General features: G+C 58.0%; 1 protein-coding gene across 17 annotated transcripts; it reads left to right on the forward strand.

The window, feature by feature from the left end:
* Window positions 1–6347: 6347 nt before the first annotated feature.
* Window positions 6348–17362, forward strand: LOC100604648 (NADPH:adrenodoxin oxidoreductase, mitochondrial). 17 transcript variants are annotated; one of them, XM_012512516.2, is made up of 12 exons: window positions 6348–6482; window positions 7212–7309; window positions 12959–13054; window positions 13268–13390; window positions 13592–13705; window positions 14015–14116; window positions 14923–15030; window positions 15290–15374; window positions 15507–15706; window positions 15788–15959; window positions 16609–16779; window positions 16910–17362. In XM_012512516.2, the coding sequence occupies exons 1-12, from the start codon at window positions 6404–6406 to the stop codon at window positions 17038–17040; spliced, it is 1479 nt and encodes a 492-aa protein (XP_012367970.2). In that variant the 5' UTR covers window positions 6348–6403; the 3' UTR covers window positions 17041–17362. The 17 variants fall into 17 exon arrangements, with proteins under 17 accessions (XP_012367970.2, XP_003282092.2, XP_030683700.1 ...); XM_003282044.3 differs by having other exon boundaries at window positions 12962–13054; XM_003282047.4 differs by having other exon boundaries at window positions 6389–6579.
* The last annotated feature ends 2761 nt before the right edge of the window (window positions 17363–20123 follow it).

The raw sequence follows: 20123 nt of genomic DNA on the forward strand, positions 1-20123 counted from the left end.
GATGACCTCAGAGAGGAATGGGAGGAGGGTGGGGTGCAGATAGAAGAGCCTGAAGTCAGGGCTGGGCAGGGCTGTGGAAGGATGGTCTGCAGCCTGGGAGTGAGGTGGGAATATAAGGGAACTACAAATGCCAGGCAGAGGAAGAGGCCAAGGTGCTGGGGGACACCACTGAGATTCAGCCCACAGTGGGTAGTATTGAGAGAGGGCTGGGAGCTGCCCCAGCTGGGGGCTGGACTGGGAGGGTGCTAGAAGTGCCCAGGTGGAGGCTGAGGGAGAGAGAGAAGGAGGTCAGACCCATTAGTTGAAAACAGGGTCTCTCGCCTTGGCACTATTGACTGTTTTTTTTTTTTTTATGGAGATGAAGTCTTACTCTGTCGCCCAGGCTGGAGTGCAGTGGCGTGATCTCAGCTCACTGCAACTTCCGCCTCCCAGATACAAGCGATTCTCCTGCCTCAGCCTCCCGAGTAGCTGGGACTACAGGCACCTGCCGCCATGCCTGGCTAATTTTTTTGTATTTTAGTAGAGACGGAGTTTCACCATGTTGCCCAAGCTGGTCTCGAACTCCTGAGCCCAGGCGATCCGCCCGCCTTGGCCTCCCAAAGTGCTAGGATTACAGGCGTGAGCCACCACGCCCGGTCACTACTGACATTTTATCTGGCCAATTCTGTGTTGTTGGGGGCTGTCCTGTGCATTGTTGGATGTTTAGCAGAGTCACTGGCTTCTACGTACTAGATGCTGGGAGCTCAAGTTGTGACAATCAAAAATGTCTCCAGACATTGCTGAGTTGACCCAGTTGAGAACATGCAAGTCATTCTCTGAGCGTGTAATTGCCTTGTTTTTCAGTGAAGGCCTTGGATGGGGTGAAAGGCGTGCTGACCCTGCTGATAGGGAGACAAACTGCCAGCAAATGGGAGCCTGTGGGATGGGCAGAGGGGTCTGGCTACAGGCACAGGCATTCCCTGAGCCTTGCTCCCTGGGAGAGCCGCTCTGTGGTGTGGCCTTAGGCAGTTGCACAGAGGCCACTGGTTCCTTTATGTGCACTCCCCATTCATCTCCACCACGCCTTCCTTTACCAAACACCGCAGTTCCTTTAGACGCCCTTTTCCATAGCTACAGACTCTCACTAGTTCTGAAACAGCTCCCTCCAGGCTTGCGGTGGTTGTGGTTTCCAGCTGTTGCTAGCCTGGAGTGCTTCTCCATTCCCTGCACCCTGCTCACACCTCTGTATACAAACTCCTTCATTAAACTGTCCTCAATCACCCCTTTTGAGTGTGCCATCTGTTTCTTGCTAGAAGGCTGACTGATAGAGTGGAGTTTTGGATCCAGGCAGCCCTCTTGGCATGAGGCAGGCTTGGCGGCTCCCCAGGCCACTGCTTTGCTATATGCTATTGCTGCTCCTTGGAAATGCATTAACAGCTTAGAAATGGCCTTGAGGTTTAGGGGTGTAATTAATCAAACTGCTAATTCTCCATTTGAGAAATGCAGTGGCAGAAAAGGCCCCAGTTGCACAGTCCTGGCTCATGATTAAAACCATCCAAATACATAAACAATGACTCACTGTTATTGATCTGGACCTGACTGGGGTATGGGCAGTAGCTGAAGGCCCTGGTGCCAGATCTGGCTGTACCATGGGTGTCCTGGGAACAAGTCACTCGATTGCTTTGAGGCTCCATTTTCTGTTTCACTTAGGATGTGGGCTGGGAATTTCTGGGGCCTGAGAGGTGAGGGAGGTGACAGGAGTGAATGAAGTATATCCAGGTCTCTGCAGAGACCTAAGGTCTAATCTATAGAGACATATGGGAGGTCATAATACATATGGATGATGACGATAATAGCTAATGTTTATCTAGCATTTATGGAAGTTGTCTTCACCTCATCATCTGATTTTAATGTCTACAAGAAATTGCCACTATTCATATTTCCCCCAAATGTTACAGATGGTGAAAAAAAGTCCTGGAGAGATTAAATTTCTCAATGTCATATAGCTAGCAAGTGGAGGAAGAGGGATTCAAACCCAGTGTTGTCTGACTCTAGAATCCATCCTCTTCACCACCAGATATACTGCCTCTAGATGGGGAGCCCTACAGAGCTTTTTGGATTGTATGAACTTCCATTATGTGCCAGCCAGTGTGTGAAGCCCTGGGATATAAGAGCTAATGAGACTGGGTCCCCATCCTCGTGGAGCTTATAGTCTAGCGCAGGGGTGGTCAAACTCTGTAAAGGACCAGATACCCGGGCGCGGTGGCTCACGCTTGTAATCCCAGCACTTTGGGAGGCCGAGGCGGGCGGATCACGAGGTCAGGAGATCGTCTCTACTAAAAAACACAAAAAAATTAGCAGGGCGTGGTGGCAGGCGCATGTAGTCCCACCTACTCGGGAGGCTGAGGCAGGAGAATGGCGTGAACCCGGGAGGCGGAGCTTGCAGTGAGCCGAGACTGCGCCACTGCACTCCAGCCTGGGCGACAGAGCAGGGCTCCGTCTCAAAAAAAAAAAAAAAGGACCAGAGAGTAAATCTGGGGCTTTGCAAACCATATGATCTCTGTTACAACTACTCAATTGTGCCATCAAAGCACAAATATAGCCATAGACAATATGTAAAGAAGTAAGCATGGATGTCTTCCAATAAAGCTTTATTCAAACTGAAGTCTGAATTTCGTGTAATTTTACGTGTCACAAAATTTTACTTTTTACCATTAAAAATGTAAAAACAAGCTGGGTACGGTGGCTCACTCTTGTAATCCTGACACTTTGGAAGGCCGAGGTGGGAGGATCGCTTTGAGCTCAGGAGTTCGAGACCAGCCTGGGCGACATGGCAAAACCCCATCTCCACAAAAAATGCAAAAATGAACCGGGCGTGGTGGCAGGCACCTGTGGTCCCAGCTACTCCAGAGGCTGAGGCCTGAGGCTCGCTTGAGCCAAGCCAGGAAGCAGAGGTTGCAGTGAGCCGAGATGGCACCACTGCACTCCAGCCTGGGTGACAGAGCGGGACCCTGTCTCAAAAAACAAAATCAAAACCAAAAACAAAAACCCCGCTTGCTTGCTTGCTTGCCTGCCTGCCTGCCTGCCTGCCTGCCTGCCTGCCTGCCTGCCTGCCTGCCTTCCTTCCTTCCTTCCTTCCTTCCTTTCCTTTCTTTCTTTCTTTCCTTCTTTCTTTCTTTCTCCCTCTGTGGCCCAGGCTGCATGTAATCTACTCGGCTCGCTGCTGCCCCGCACCGCGGACTGCCTGGGACTGCCGGCGCTCGCCAGCCTGCTTTTTCTCCTTTGGCTGCAGGCGCGGTTTCGCCATGTTGGCCACGCTGCTCTCCAGCTCCTGACCCCGAGTGCTCTGCCCCCCTCGGCCTCCCGAGGTGCTGGGACTGCAGACGGAGTCTCGCTCACTCGGTGCTCGGTGTGGCCCGGGCTGGAGTGCGGTGGCGTGGTCTTGGCTCGCGGCAGCCTCCGCCTCCCAGCCGCCTGCCTTGGCCTACCAGGGTGCTGGGATTGCAGCCCCTGCCCGGCCGCCGCCCCGTCTGGGAAGTGAGGAGCGCCTCTGCCCAGCCACCCATCGTCTGGGAGGTGAGGAGCGCCTCTACCCGGCCGCCCATCATCTGGGAGGTGAGGAGCACTTCTGCCCGGCCACCCATCGTCTGGAAAGTGAGGAGCGCCTCTGCCCGGCCACCCATCGTCTGAGAAGTGAGGAGCGCCTCTGCCCGGCCACCCATCGTCTGGGAAGTGAGGAGCCCCTCTGCCTGGCCGCCCTGTCTGGGAAGAAGTGAGGAGCGCCTCTGCCCGGCCGCCCCGTCTGGGAAGTGAGGCGTGCCTCTGCCTGGCCACCCATCGTCTGGGAAGTGAGGGGCGCCTCTGCCCGGCCACCCATCGTCTGGGAAGTGAGGAGCGCCTCTGCCCGGCCACCCATCGTCTGGGAAGTGAGGAGCGCCTCTGCCCGGCCGCCCCGTCTGGGAAGTGAGGAGTGCCTCTGCCCGGCCACCCATCGTCTGGGAAGTGAGGGGCGCCTCTGCCCAGCCACCCATCGTCTGGGAAGTGAGGAGCGCCTCTAACCGGCCACCCCGTCTGGGAAGAAGTGAGGAGCGTCTCTGCCCGGCCGCCCCGTCCGGGAAGAAATGAGCAACGCGTCTCCCTGGTCGCCCCGTCTGGGAAGTGAGGAGCGCCTCTGCCCGGCCGCCCCGTCTGGGAAGAAATGAGGAGCACCTCTGCCCGGCCGCCCCGTCTGGGAAGAAGTGAGGAGCGCCTCTGCCCGGCCGCCCCGTCTGGGAAGAAATGAGGAGCACCTCTGCCCGGCCGCCCCGTCTGGGAAGAAGTGAGGAGCACCTCTGCCCGGCCGCCCCATCTGGGAAGAAGTGAGGAGCGTCTCTGCCTGGCCGCCCGGTCTGGGAAGTGAGGAGCGCCTCTGCCCGGCTGCCCCGTCTGGGATGTGGGGAGCGCCTCTGCCCGACCGCCCCGTCTGGGAGGTCTACCACGGAGGCCAGAATCAATGTGGGGGCTGGACGTGGTGGCTAACTGTGGTCCCGGCACTCTGGGGGGCTGGGGCGGGTTGATCACTTCGGGCTAGGAGTTCGAGACCAGTCTGGCCAACATGGCGAAACATATGAAAAATACAACAGACAAACCAACCAACCAACTCAGTGACAACAAAACAGGTCTACCCTGGAGTCATACTCTAATTTTTTCTATTTTCCTCCCTTTCTGATCCTTTATCCCACTTTCTTTTTCTTCCTCTTCCTTCTCCTTCTTCGTCAAATAGAGGATTGAGTTATTATCACTGATCCATATAAAGTCCCTCTCTCATTTATTTTAATTCCCACTCCCCATTTCTATTCCCTGTCTTCCCATGTGCAACCTTCCTAATATGTTTGATACGCATCTTTGTGTTTGTATGTATTTTTAGAAAATGTCTATTGTTTTTGTGTGCAAAAAAAATTAATAAAAAAAAAAAGAAAAAAAAAAACCCAAAACCTCCAAAAAATAAAAACAGTAACAGCCATTCTTGTTGGTCATCCAAAACATGCTGGTGGACAGTATTTGGCCTGCAAGCTATAGTTTGCCTACTCCTGGTCTAGTGGGACAGGCATAAAACACAGTGACCTATTAGAAAGCAGAACAGTATTTACTTACCAGTGGGAGGGAGGGGAAGTGAACATTAAGGGCACAGAGGACTTCTGGGATATTGGCCATGTTTTATTTCTTGATCTGGGTGGTGGTTATATGGTTACACCTTGTGATATATTGTCAAGTTGTACACTTATGATTTGTGCACTTTTTTGTATGCTATTCTTGAATTTAAAATCTCATTAAAAACGAGTGTAGTAAGTCATGATGGGATAAGGTCAGATGCTGTGGAACGAGAAGCCTTTAACTCTTTGGAACTTGGGAGGGGACGGGTCAGAGAAAAGCCTTCTCCAAGGAAGTAATGTTTGACAAGAGGGCCCATGGGGAAAAGGAAGAGGGATTAGACTTATTGGGTCAGCTGTGACTACGGATTCTGTCCTTATTTTTAAAAATATTTTGATCATAGACTTTTTGCATTAATTTTGACCTTTTAAACGTTGCAGTATTATATTTATCTTGATTACTGAGTGTTTTGGAGCCCCCTTAAATTCTGAACCCGAGGGAAGTACCTCAACCCTGGTCCCGGCTCGGTTGCACGGGGGTCGGAGACTGTCCTCAGTACCATACGTAAACCACTGCCCCGCCCCGCTTTTCTTCACCTATGCAATGGGAAAGGAGGTGAGGTGGGACGAGCTTTCCAGGGTTTAATATTCTCCCTGGCCCGGCAAAGACGGGGATTTGAGGGGTTACATTGGCACAACACCCGGGGTCAAAGAAGGAGGCTGCTGGGCTCCGAGCAGGAGCTGCCTTACCCCAGACTTCCGCACTCTGGTTATTTCCCAAAGGCGGGAAGGCTCGCTTGGAGTCGGACTCGTGATTGGCTGGAACGAAGTCACGCGGGAGGATTCGCTATCAAATGGCAAGGGCGTATGCGTCATCAGCGAGCGACAAGAGCCCCCCCCGAGAGGGGCGCGGCTAAGTAAAATAAGCTCCTTTCTAAGTGGCTGTTTCCTTGGGGAGGGACTGAAACAGCGATGGGGATTCGCTCTCTTCCAACTCTAGGCTTCCGGGATTTGGAGGGACGGTGAGGCTTGGGGAGAAATGTATTAAATCGCGTATACCCCGGATGCTCCGAGGGGCGGGGCTTCGAAGGTGGGGCGTAGTTAAGGGCGGGTCTCTCTTTTGGGGGCGGGATTCTCTCGGGAGTCGGGGTGGAGCCGCAACGCTCCGCTTTCCCAGAGCGCAGGGGGCGGGGTTTGGGGCGGGGCCTCGCTTGTGGGCGGGCCCGGCAGGAGCGGGCTTGCACTGCGCGGCAGTAGCCAGGACCAGATCTACTTGCAGGTTGCTGTTCCCAGCCATGGCTTCGCGCTGCTGGCGCTGGTGGGGCTGGTCGGCGTGGCCTCGGACCCGGCTGCCTCCCGCCGGGAGCACCCCGAGTAGGAGCAGGGCGCCTTTGGGGCTGGATGGGAGCGCGGGGAGGCCTGCGAGCGCTGAGCAGGGGTCGGAGCAGAGCTGGGGCAGGGCTGGAGAGGGGTGAGACTGAAGGGGTGTCTTCCTGCTGGCGAGATCGCGGTGGTGTACGGGGGTGGGCGGAGATCTGTGCGTGAGACGTGAGGCTTCTAGGGTTAGAGACGGAGGTCAACAAAGGTGAACAAGGAGAGACTTTGAGATCCACAGGTGTGAGACGGGGTGAATGGAGGGTGATACGGAGGTCTGTGCGGGCGAGAGGGAAGTCTGAGTCGAAACAGGGATCTGTAGGAATAAGACGGGTCTATATGGGCAATATAGCGTTTTGTGGAGAGAGAGGGGTTAGAGGAGGGACACTGTGGGGAGACCCACGGGGGCGAGATTGGGATGATACGGAGGCCGTTGGAAGGATGTGGGATTCTAGCCGATTGGATAGGGAATGAAGTGTTGTTGGGCAGGCCACTGGCAGTGGTGTAGTAGGTTCATGGGTGAGATGTGAGGCTCTGGATGAACCCACAGCCTTTGGGGGTTCAGATGAAGAGACCCTGCAAATGCCAAAGCCTTGAGGAACAAGAGAAGGAGGATGCAGGTGAGGGTGAAGCTTGGGAAGTTCCAGCTTCTCTTGGATATTCAGGTTGGTTTGGGACTGGGGAGAGAAGTTAATTTTGACCTTTTCCCTCTCCTCTGCCTGGCCCCAGGCTTCTGCCACCATTTCTCCACAAAGGAGAAGACCCCCCAGATCTGTGTGGTGGGCAGTGGCCCAGCGGGCTTCTACACGGCCCAACACCTGCTAAAGGTAAGCCACTTACTCATAGTCCATCATTCACCTGCTGCTCCAGTCCTAAGGGCAAGCCTCACCCCCTTTGGGTTTTAAGAGCACTCCTGGATGCTTTATGGGGAAGGGACTCCCAGCCCTCTGGCCTGGACACTTCCCACTTGCTTCCTCACCTACACCTGAGGCTCCCCTCCCCTCACGTTCTCAGTGTGACAGGGGTATAAAACACACATTGGTGGTGAGTGGTCAGTGGCAGGTGGTCAGCTTTGCCTCCCTGGCCAAGCACTCCAGGGGGCTTATGTAGACCTGCAAAATGACTTTGTCCTCCTTCATCTTCCCTCCTTTCTCCTCTATCTTCACTCTGTCCCAAACATCCTACATCTCGAGGCTACCCACCTCCTCTGCTTTCTGTAACTTTACCTGCATTGCCATGCCCTCCTCACCCGTAGCTCCAGTCCTCCGTGCCATTCTGTTCTTTCAGCCTGCCCTCTGCCCCTCCCCCTTCCTCTGTGAAGGCCAGGATCTCAAGGCTTTCAGTGTCCGCCTCGGCAGGAAGGGCCCTAAGCCAAGGCTACAGGTTATACTTGAGACTCCACATCAGATTTTGGGACAGAGTAGAGAGGGGATACCCAGGTTAACTGAGACATGAGACAGTTGCCTAGCTTTGGAGAGGCTTGGAGTGTCCGTGGAGAGACAACAGAAAGGATGAATATCTTAATTATACACACACACACACATAGATGCTTGAAATGGAGGGTGACCAACTGGCCTGGACTGCCCAGGACAAGGGGCTTCAGCGCTAAGCTGGAGGTTCTTGGGAAACTGGGATGAGTTGATCACTCGGCTGAAAAGTGACCCGTGCATGCTTCCCAGGCAACACAGGTGAAAGAGCTAATTACAATAATGTGGGCAGCCGGCCGCCCCGTCTGGGAGGTCTACCACGGAGGCCAGATGCAACGTGGGGGCTGGACGTGGTGGCTCACGCCTATGGTCCCAGCACTCTGGGAGGCCGAGGCGGGTTGATCACTTGAGGCTGGGAGTTCGACACCAGCCTGGCCAACATGGCGAAACATACGAAAAATACAACTGACAAACCAACCAACCAACCCAGTGACAACAAAACAGGTCTACCCTGGAGTCATCCTCTAATTTTTTCTATTTTCCTCCCCTTCTGATCCTTTATCCCACTTTCTTTTTCTTCCTCTTCCTTCTCCTTCTTCTTTGTCAAATAGAGGATTGAGTTATTATCATTGATCCATACAAAGTCCCTCTCTCATTTATTTTAATTCCCACCCCCATTTCTATTCCCCGTCTTCCCATGTGCAACCTTCCTAATATGTTTGATATGCACCTTTTTGTTTGTGTGTATTTTTAGAAAATGTTTATTGTGTGCAAAAAAATAAAAAGAAAAGAAAAAAAAATAATGTGGGCAGCGTGAGCCGAGGCAGGTGGGGTCAATCAGAAGCTGTTTCCTGGGCCGGAAGCCCAGGTGGCTCATGCCTGTAATCTCAGCACTTTGGGAGGCCGAGGAGGGTGGATCACTTGAAGTCAGGAGTTTGAGACCAGCCTGGCCAACATGGTGAAACCCTCTCTCTACTAAAAATACAAAAATTAGCCACGTGTGGTGGCACAGGTCTGTAGTCCCAGGTACTTGGGAGGCTGAGTTGGGAGGATCGCTTGAACCCAGGAGCTGGAGGTAGCACTGAGCCAAGATCGAACCACTGTACTGTAGCCTGGGTGACAGAGCGAGACCCTGTCTCAAAAAAAAAAAAAAAGAAAAAGAGAGAGTGAATTTGAGCTGCATTGAAGCAGACCAAGGGCTTTGGTGAGGGCCTCCCACATGTGGGGAGTCATCCTGGAATGCAAGGCCTTGGGCACGCTGCCATGTGGGAGGGAGGACAGCCTGGGCTCTGGGATGGAGATCAGGGAGCACATGGGGGCTGGAAAGGCCCCGAAGGACTTTGTATAAGGGACAGTTTTTTTAGCTGAGCCTGAAATTTTGGAAGGGGGGAGAGTAAGCCTTCCAGGAAGTGGTTTTTTTTTTTTTTTTTTGGAGATGGAGTCTGGCTCTGTCACCCAGGCTGGGTGCAGTGGCACAATCTCAGCTCACTTCAACCTCCACCTCCCAAGTTCAAGCGATTCTCCTGCCTCAGCCTCCTGAGTAACTGGGATTACAGGCACGCTCCACCACATCCAGCTAATTTTTGTATTTTTAGTTGAGACAGGGTTTCACCATATTGATCAGGCTGATTTTGAACTCCTGACCTCAAGTGATCTGCCCACCTCGGCCTCCCAAAGTGCTGGGATTACAGGCGTGAGCCCCCGCGCCTGGCCCAGGCAGTGTTCTTAGCACGACTGTACTCAGCTGGCAGACACGTGCACACGCTTTCCTTGTGGATTGGGATGGGGAGGGGCTCAGGCCAGGTACAATCCTTGTTCTGATCCTTGGGCTGATCTTTGCCCACAGGGAGCTCCAAGCTACTGGCTGTGCTCCTAAGACAGGACCACATGCAGCACGTTTGGGACAGTGGCCCTTAGCTTGAGTCAGGCACTGAGCACAGCATCTCGTAGCATCCTCATGACAACCTGCAAAGCAGGTGTCGTGCCTCTTGCTTCACAGGTAAGGATGCTGGGGCTGAGTGAGGTTGTCCAAGCTTCCACCGCGGAGCAGGGACAGCACTGGGATCTGAGCAAAGGCAGCTCCATGCCAGGCCATCCATGTTAATCTATTCAGTAATCATTTACTGGACGTAACATGTTCTGGGTGCTGGCTTTACTGGGAACATGGGCGTGAACAGGACAGACGTGGTCCCTGTGCTCGAGGACCTGACATTCGAATGTGGGGGGCACAGGTGGATAATTTACAAGGTATTTTAGGGCTCTGACAGCTATAAGCACAGAGACTGGGGTGCGGGGAGGGGGTCCATGCCCAGTCTGGAGGAAGAGATGTCCCAATTGCAGTCTGAAGGACAGATGTCAGGTTGGGGGACAATAGCAGGAGTGTCCCAGGCACAGAGAACTGCGTGAACAAAGAGGAAGAGAATGGCTCTCTGGGGAAAGGGCAAGTTCTGGAAGGTGCGTGTGTGCAGTAAGTCGTGAGGAGGTGAGAGCCGAGGCTGAGAGGTAGGTAGGACCCAGATCCTGGGGGGCTTGGAAGCCACTGACCAGGCTCTGGAGGCAGGTTTCGCTGGGAGGTGTCCACAGCTGCCTCCTCTTCCCCCATCAGAGTCTCCTGGGGCATCTTATCAAAATACACATTCCTGGGCCTAACTCAGACCTAATCAAGCTCTCTGGCTTCGCCCAAGAGTCAGCAATGTTAAACACCCAGAAGGATTCTCGTGCCCACTGCTGTAGGTGGTTGGCTTCACTGGAGAGTTTTCGGGGTGCTGTTTTACTTCAGGATGCCACCTCTGCCTGCAGGGTAGATCCAGGCAGGGCTGGTGGCCAGAAAGCAGTGGGGAGCTGCTGGGGTGGTAGTGAGGAAGAGGACTGGGAGGATGGGGATTGATGAAATCAGGTGGGGTGTCAGGGAGGAGCCCCAGGTTCTAGCTTGGGCTCTGAGTGGATGGGGTCGAGGGAACAGGAGCAGAAGCGGGGAGCGATTTGGGGCAATGGGACTTGGCTTGAAACTGGATGGATTTGAGATGTCTGGGGTGGGACATCCAGGGGTCTCAGGTTTGGAGCTTGGGGAGATGTCTGGGCAGGAGAGAGAGAGTAGAAAGTCATCAGCAGGTTCAGGGGAGATTGGGGTTGCAGGAGGGAGTGGGTTAAATCACTAGGGAGGAGGGAGGGGGGCCACATCGGAAGAACCTCAGAGAATGTCCTTGTTAGCGGGGAGCAGCTAGAGGGACAGGAGGGAGGGAGGGAGGGAGGGAAGGAGGAAACCTGGAAGATGAGGTCAGCCACGAGAGATAAGGGGTAAGAACATCCGGCAGACTTAGTGTTCCGGAGGTGGCCCTGGAGAGGACATCGTCACCCAGAGTGAAGGATCCGTCGCAGGAAAGAATGGAAGATAAGGATAGAGAGGTTGGTTGGGTGAGGTGTTGACCTCCAGGCCGAGCAGTTTGAACTTTATGCTGTGGCATTGGGCCCCAGCGAAGATTTTTGAGCAAGGCAGTGACACACCACAACAGGATAGTAATGAAAGCTCCCTCCTTGATTGAACACTCAGAGTAGGTTGCACCCTGGGCTGCCTGATTACTCATCTAACCTTGAGCAGGACGCCACAGGGCTCTTCTTTTGGACAGAGAAGAAACTTTCCCCAGGGCACAGCCAGCTAGTGCTGGAGCTGGGACTGGCATCCAAGGCTACCTGTTTGACTCCAAGCCCGAAGCGCATTGTGGGTACAACATCGTGGGGCTTGAGGGAGGTGGTTTGGGGAGCCCCCTGTGGCTGGCCTGGGATGGAGAGAGGCAGGAGGTGGGGCAGGGTGGACTTGGGTGCAGGCGGGGGAGTGGAGGGGAAGGGGCAGGATTTGGGCAAAGGTGAGGAAGTGGGTGGGAGCCTTTGTTGGGGGTAGGGAGACTGATGGGCAGGGGCTTCTTTGCCTTGAGTCCCAGTGAAGCTGGAGGTGTCCTAGTGGGGACCTAGGATAGGATGGGGGGCTGGGCTTGTCAGCCGTGGGACCCCTAACTGCTTCACTGCTAACCGGCCTGTGGCCCAGAGTCTCACCACCCTGACCTCCCGGTGCTTCCCAGCAGCCATGAGAGGGAGCTGTCATCCGTCCTAGTGTGCAGAGGGGGAGACTGAGACCTGGGGAGACCCTGGGACTTGCTGGGATCATGTGGCTGGTGGGTGGCAGAGCCAGACCAGACTTGCCTGCTGGACCCCCGACCCTGTGCCTTCCACACGGCCTCTCAAGTCAAGGTGCCCTGGGAAAGCGGTCAACGCAGAACCACTGCCCGAGACTGTCTTTCTAAGACTGGCAGCAGGCCCATTTCCACCTCTCTTCCCCGTGAATTCCCAGCTGTGCCCCCTCCCTGTCCTGCTGCTCCCCTTTCCCCAGAGCACGGTCCTGGGCACTAGAGCTAAGGCACCTGTGAATTCAGAGGGTGGCCCTCACGTCCTCACACTGGCTGGGACCTGAGGGTCCCAAGTGTCCAAGGGTTGGAGGCCAGGGCTGTGGGTTGCGCTTGACCTGAGAAGATAAAGAAGCCACCCTGATATAATTCCAGTCGGGGGAAGCCATGGCCTCCTCAGCTGGCCACATTTCTCCCCATCTCCGAGGGCCGGTCGTCTTTTTTTTTTTGAGACAGAGTCTTGCTCTGTCACCCAGGCTGGAGTGCAATGGCCCATCTTGGCTCACTGCAACCTCTGCCTCCTGGGTTCAAGCGATTCTCCTGCCTCAGCCTCCCAAGTAGCTGGGATTACAGGTGCCCACCACTACGCCCAGCTAATTTTTGTATTTTTAGTAGAGACAGAGTTTCACCATGTTGGTCAGGCTGGTCTCGAACTCCTGACCTCAGGTGATGCACCTGCCTCAGCCTCCCAAAGTGCTGGGCTGACAGGCGTGAGCCGCCCAAGGAGTGAGTGCTCTTTTTCCTTGCAGAGGGTGGAAGCCTTGTGTTCTCAGCCCAAGGTCCTGAACTCTCCTGCTCTGTCTGGGGAAGGGGAGGACCTAGAGGCGTCCCAGCCTCTCTCGGCCCCACCAGCTGCCACCCTGTTCCCCAGCAGCACCCCCAGGCCCACGTGGACATCTACGAGAAACAGCCCGTGCCCTTTGGCCTGGTGCGCTTTGGCGTGGCGCCCGATCACCCCGAGGTGAAGGTGGGTGTCTCTGGGCCTGGAGGCTGGGGTTTGGAGACTTTGGTCAAGATGAGGAGGGCAGGGAGGCTCCCTGGCTGGATGACAGGACTTCATGCCGTCTGTGCCGATGCCACCCAGCTTCCATCCTGGGGACAGAGTGGTGAGGGTGGTGCAGACATGGTCCCTGGAGCTGCCTCACCCTCTAACCCCTCCCATTCCCGGGGGACCTGGCAGAATGTCATCAACACATTTACCCAGACGGCCCACTCTGGCCGCTGTGCCTTCTGGGGCAACGTGGAGGTGGGCAGGGACGTGACGGTGCCGGAGCTGCGGGAGGCCTACCATGCTGTGGTGCTGGTGAGTGCAGCCAGGCCCTGGGTCGGGGAGGCAGGGGCTGCAGAAGGGGACCGGTGGCTCGGGGTGGAAGGCAGCAGGGGTGAGGCCAGGATGCAAGCTGCTGAGAAGCTGGAAGGAGGCCACTGGGAGCCTGGGGGGCTGCCCGGCCTATCAGTGCTGGTGCTGAAGGCTGTGGGTCTTGGGCCTGCCATCTTTCATCAGAGCTACGGGGCAGAGGACCATCGGGCCCTGGAAATTCCTGGTGAGGAGCTGCCAGGTGTGTGCTCCGCCCGGGCCTTTGTGGGCTGGTACAACGGGCTTCCTGAGAACCAGGAGGTGAGTTTGGGGAGCACGCCCACTGCCTCTTCCTCCCCGTCCCTCAGCCCTCGGATGCCAGACCTGGGGGAAGAGGAGCTGCCATCCAGTGGCGAGATGTGACATTGTGCTGACTGAGGCGGGAGGCCAGCTGTGGAGGGCCTCGGGGGACAGCTGGGTCCAGGTGGGGGAGGAGGGACCAGAGGTGTGGACTTTCCTGGTGTGGGGAAGCTCCAGGGCACAGTGGGGACCAGGCATGAGGCACTTGCAGACTGAGATGAGCTGAGTGGAGCAAGGCTGGGGGACCCTATCAAGACTTTTCCCCTCCAGCTGGAGCCAGACCTGAGCTGTGACACAGCCGTGATTCTGGGGCAGGGGAACGTGGCTCTGGACGTGGCCCGCATCCTACTGACCCCACCTGAGCACCTGGAGGTGAGTGGTAGGTCGGGGCTGGGGGGCGTGGAGGTGGGGTCACCCTGAGGAGAGAGTGCCCTTGTCTGCAGGGTTCAGGCCTCACCTCTCCAAGCTGGGCTCAGTGCCTCTGTTTCCCCGTGGTGCCCAGGCAGAGGCCCTCTGAAGGGCAGTGCCATGAGCTTCCTCTTCTACCATTTTCCCTTCACTTTCTGCACTCCAGCTAAGTGGCGTGTTTCTCTTACTCTTCAGTAAGCCACAGGACCCTTGCTCACACCATCCCCTGCTTGGATCATCCCCACTCATCTCCCACCAGTTAACAGCTAAAGTTCATCTTTGAGATCTTGGCTCGGTTGTCCCCTCCTCCAAGACTTCCCTGAATTGGTCCACTCCCCCATCGTGCCTCCTCCCATAGAGCCGTCTACTTCTGCTTCACCGCATATCATCGCCACGGCAATTTTACACACATTGATGAGTATTCGATGAGTATTTCTCTCCCCAGCAGATCACAAGCTCTGAGAGGGCCTGCTCCTTGTCTCTTTTCCTCACCATTGACCACCCCTGCCCCTCCAAGCTCTTTGCATGGGGGTGAGCACATGGTAGAGGCCCACTAAATACTTGTTGAATGAAAGTGTGGGCCTGGTGTGCTATTAGTTGGAGCCATTTGCAGAGTTGGCAGCAATGCTCCATCTGGCCACCAGGGGGAAGCAGTGGTGCAATTTTGGGCCGCCAGCTTTCTCCTGGCTCACGGTGGGGACATGACCAAATGGAGAGTCCCCTTTCCTGGGTCAGTGTCTGATGACTCCAAGGCCCTCCTTTTGTGCCAGAGAACGGACATCACGAAGGCAGCCCTGGGTGTACTGAGGCAGAGTCGAGTGAAGACAGTGTGGCTAGTGGGCCGGCGTGGACCCCTGCAAGTGGCCTTCACCATTAAGGTGCTGGGGCCAGAGTGGGAGGAGCCAGGGTTCCAAGTGGAGAGGGCCTCTCCTTAAGGGGTGGGGGTGGGGCAGAGCCCCTGGGAGTAGCTGCTGCCTGGAATGGAAGTAGGGGAGCAGTCAGGGCCCCGGGGGCTCTGTGCCTTTGGGGAGGAAGGGGGTGGTGGTCTCTCCTGACTGGGCTGGACCCTGGGGTGGGCTCAAGTGGACTGTGTTCGCAGCCTGACCTCCTCCCCCATTCCCTGCTCCCACCTTCAAGGAGCTTCGGGAGATGATTCAGTTACCGGGAGCCCGGCCCATTTTGGATCCTGCGGATTTCTTGGGTCTCCAGGACAAGATCAAAGGTGAGGGGCCCTGGCCTGGCCCCCCAACTACTAGGGAGAGGGTGGCCTAGGTCAGAGAGGGATTGGGGAAGGGTGTGCAGGGAGAGGGCCGGGGCCCAGGGACAGCCTGGAGACATTCTACGTTGCCGACAGAGGTCCCCCGCCCAAGGAAGCGGCTGACGGAACTGCTGCTTCGAACGGCCACAGAGAAGCCAGGGCCGGAGGAGGCTGCCCGCCAGGCATCGGCCTCCCGTGCCTGGGGCCTCCGCTTTTTCCGAAGCCCCCAGCAGGTGCTGCCCTCACCAGATGGGCGGCGGGCAGCAGGTGTCCGCCTAGCAGTCACTAGACTGGAGGTGAGTCTCATGTTTCCCAAAGACACCCCCTTCCCAGGCCTCTGCCACCCCGCCTGCTGTTGCCCACACTCTCCCCAACAGGGTGTCCATGAGGCCACCCGTGCAGTGCCCACGGGAGACATGGAAGACCTCCCTTGTGGGCTGGTGCTCAGCAGCATTGGGTATAAGAGCCGCCCTGTCGACCCGAGCGTGCCCTTTGACTCCAAGCTTGGGGTCATCCCGAATGTGGAGGGCCGGGTTCTGGATGTGCCAGGTGAGAGGGTGTGAGGAGGCTGGGTGCTGAATTATGGTGAGAGGCCGAGAAGCTGGTATCTCCTGGGGCCACGCATTCATTCATCTAGCAACATGCACTGAGAAGCTCCTGCAGGGCAGGCCCTCTCTAGGACCCACTGCCACCCTCCTCTTGGCCCTGAGAGAAGTTCCAGTCTGTCTAGGACATATGGGACATATGTCGGGTCATTAAGTCATTCAACAAACATTTACTGAGGTCTTTTCTGGGTTAGGCCCTGTGCTTAGTGCTGGGATTGGAGATTAATAAGGCAGCCTGTGTCCTCAGGGAGCTTCCAGTTTTGCTAAGTGCCCACATACCTGTCTAGTGATTAATTCACTTGGTAAACATTTACCAAGGGCCTACTGAAACTGCAGGGGAGCAAGCCTCAGCTCCTAAGCTTAGGGATCCCCTCGTCTACAGGGAAACTGAGGTGTAAGGGGGTCGGCCTGGTAAAAATAGGGAGAGAAGAATCCAGGGCAGTGGACCAGCGGCCACAGCAGGCTCAGCCGACTGTCTGCTGAGAGGCGTGGGGTGTCTGTGTGCGTGCACGTGGGTGTAGATTGTGGGCACAGGATGGCCAGGGTGGTATCCAGCCACCTCCCTCCCTTCCCCTTTTGTTACCCCCTGTCAGGCCTCTACTGCAGCGGCTGGGTGAAGAGAGGACCTACAGGTGTCATAGCCACAACCATGACTGACAGCTTCCTCACCGGCCAGATGCTGCTGCAGGACCTGAAGGCTGGGCTGCTCCCCTCTGGCCCCAGGCCTGGCTACGCAGCCATCCAGGCCCTGCTCAGCAGCCGAGGTCTGGGCCCTGATGCTGAGGTCCTGGGAGGTGGGGTGGGTGGTCCTTCTCTGGGGCCTCACTCTTTGGGAGGGGGGCTGTTCTGGGAGGGGTGAAGGAGGAGGTGTTGACAATCTCCCTTCTGCTTCAGGGGTCCGGCCAGTCTCTTTCTCAGACTGGGAGAAGCTGGATGCCGAGGAGGTGGCCCGGGGCCGGGGCACGGGGAAGCCCAGGGAGAAGCTGGTGGATCCTCAGGAGATGCTGCGCCTGCTGGGGCACTGAGCCCAACCCCTGCCCCCGCCCCCAGCAGGGAAGGAATGAGTGTTGGGAGGGGAAGGGCTGGGTCCGTCTGAGTGGGACTGTGCACCTCTGCTGATCCCGGCCGGCCCTGGCTTGGAGGCTTGGCTGCTCTTCCAGCGTCTCTCCTCCCTCCTGGGGAAGGTCGCCCTTGTGCGCAAGGTTTTAGCTTTCAGCAACTGAGGTAACCTTAGGGACAGGTGGAGGTGTGGGCCGATCTAACCCCTTACCCACCTCTCTACTGCTGGACTGTGGAGGGTCACCAGGTTGGGAACATGCTGGAAATAAAACAGCTGCAACCAAGGGCCATGGTTGATGGGGGACTTTTTTTTGGAAGGGTTGGGGTTGGGGGTCACCTTCTGGCCGTAGCTCCCCTACCGTCACCAGGTGGCGCTGCAGAGACGGCTCCCTGCTCAGGGGCCTCGATGGGGCTCGTCAGCCAGCCCTGGCATAGGCACCCTTCCTTTCTCCGCTCGGCCCTGCTGTGGCTGCCGGTTGCCTGTCTTCTGTCCACACTAGGGCTGCCCGGGACCGGGACCCCCCCTCCCTGGTGAGCCCTCAGTACAATCAAAACAGAAAAGAAATGGGAGCGGGGGCGGGACTGAGCAGCAGCTTGTCCCCTGTACCTCTGGGTGCCCCAGGCGAGTCTAGCCCGGGGCCCCTTCTTTAGCTCCCAAAGCCTTCCTGCTTCCGTTTCCAGTCAGACCCACTGGCCTTTAAAAATAGTGCCTCAATCTCCCTAGGGCTTTGCAGTGTCCGGAGAGTGGTCACTCCCTTTTATGGCAGCCCCCAAGATTCTGCCTCGCTGTATAAACTGAGGGGTCCTCGAAATTAGCCCAAGGTCACACACCCGAGAGCTGCCGGCTCAAACCCAGGCTCCGGGCACGCTGGTGTTTCCTCCGAGGCGCACTTGCCGCGAGTGTCGGGTCTGGGGACGCGGTCCCGGAGAGGGGAGAGGGACCCGGGCCTGCGGCGGGAGGGGCCTCGAGGGGCAGGGGGCCGGGCCGGGGCGGGGCGGAGGCGGCGGGCCCCGGCGGGGCGGGCCCTCGCGGGCTGCGGTGAGAGCTCCCGCACAGTCGGCTGCGAGCCGTGGGAGCAGGAGGCGCGGTGCGCAGCCCAGCTCCGGACGGAGCCGGGCGCCGTGCGAGCCTCGTGAGGGGCGCGGGGGCGGGTCGGGGCCAGCCGGCCAGGCCGCGCCAGCCGCCCCCGCCCCGCCGCGCCCGGGCTCCGGCGCCCGCGGAGCTGAGACTGAGCGCGCCAGCGCTCCTGGGCCGAGGCTCTGGGACAGAGACCGCGAGGGAGGCGGCCGGCGCGGGCTTTCACCGCAGGCGCAGCTCCCCTTCCCCTCGGTGAGTGGCGGGCGGCGGGCGCCAACTTCGCTGCCAGCTTGGGGCCGGGTTCCCGCGGCGCGCGAGCAAGAACGGTGGAGACAGAGGCGGGGCACCCGTGGGGAGTCGGGCCTGCGCAGGACTCTCGGGGCGCAAGGAGGGGGCGGCTGGAGGACCCGGACCCTCAAGAACCTGGCCCCTTGGGTTTGGACCCGGGCGGCCGGAGAGAAGGCGAAGAAGAGGCCGAGCAGACAGGTGCGCGGCGGACGCGAGAGAAGGACGCGGGCGAAGCGTCCAAGACGTTCGTCCCCGGGGCCGCCGAACCCTCCTCCTCCTTCGCTTGGCGCGGCGGCAGCACCGCGGGACCAGGGGAGTCTGGGCTGCCGCGGACCCCAACTGTTGCTGCTGGAATCCCCTGGGGCAGAGAGCGGGGAACAGGGCCAGGAGCGGGGGCCGGGGCTGGGATCGACCAGAACGAGGGGTTGGAAAGGAGTCGAGAAGGCGAAAGGGGGGCTGTGCGGCTCCCCAGCCCGGTGCCCCGGTTTCCCCAGGTCTGCTGGGCACCTGCTGCGCACTTGCCTCGGCGCCCAGACCCCTTTCCCCGCCGCTAGTCCCGGTTCTTCCCCTCTAGCTCTGCCCCATCTCCTCTGCCCCAGCCTAGCTCTCTCCCTCCTGCGACCTGGGAGAATCGGAGTGGGCCTCCAGAGTAGTGGCATCTTGCAGATGCTGGCCCGTGCCCGGCTCCCGGGCTTCCACAGGGCAAAGGGAAAGGCAGGCAGAGAGGGCACCGGGCGAACTTGACCTGGCGCTGGACCCTGGCTGCGCACCAGCAGCCTGCGCTGGTCTCTCGGGGCTTCGCCCAGGATCCCACGACGGCGAGAAGGGGAAGCCCCGAGCCTCCTGTTTCCTGCCTAGGCGGGCAGGGCGGGGACACGCGGAGCAAAGGCACCCGGCAACCTGAATCCCCAGGTTCGTCCCGCGACCCTGCAAGGAGCTGCTGGGTGAGCAAGACGGGAATTCCCGCCAGGCCCTGATGCCCACTCCATTCGTCCACTCGGTTTCCCAGCCCTGGTCGTCCAAGGGGACTTCTGGCTCGGTCCCCCAGCCCTTGGATGGTGGCGTCATCCTAGTTCAGTCCCTGACCCTGGGCCACAGGAAAATCGAGGAAAGAAACTTATTTGGGGAGGGTACCATTCCGCGGGCTGTATTTCGGAGCCCGTCCAGGTCTTGGCGGTGCTACTGACTTTGAGCCTGTTTTTAAACTCCCGAAGAATAAGAGCGTGCCAGGGGCAGGTCGGCAGGTCCGGGACACCTGGGTTCGCCCAGGGCCCCGGGGCGGGCCTGGGCTGGTACTGGGCCCGCCTGCTAGGCTGGCTCAGTCCCCCCACTGCGGGACTCAGGGGAGTGGGGGTGGGGGCCCTGGAGCCACGGACGCCGGCGGGGGACAGCGCGGGGCGCGGGGCACCGGGTGCGTGGTACCCACCTCGGCCGCCAGGAGGCGTGGCGCGGGTGCCCGTCCGGAGCCGCCGCCGCCGCCGCCGCCGCATCGCGAGTGTCCTTGAGCCGCGGGTGACGGTGGCTGTCGCTGCTCGCGCCCCCTCCTCCCGCGGGGGGGAGCCTGGTGCCACGTTCCCTGTGAATTATTTATCGCCGGCCTAAAAATACCCCGAACTTCACAGCCCGAGTGTAAGAGATTCCTGCGGAGGGGAGGGGACGGGGCATCCCGGTGGCGGCGGGGGT

This window comes from Nomascus leucogenys, chromosome 14, assembly GCF_006542625.1.
Source record: "Nomascus leucogenys isolate Asia chromosome 14, Asia_NLE_v1, whole genome shotgun sequence".
Lineage (NCBI taxonomy): Eukaryota > Metazoa > Chordata > Mammalia > Primates > Hylobatidae > Nomascus > Nomascus leucogenys.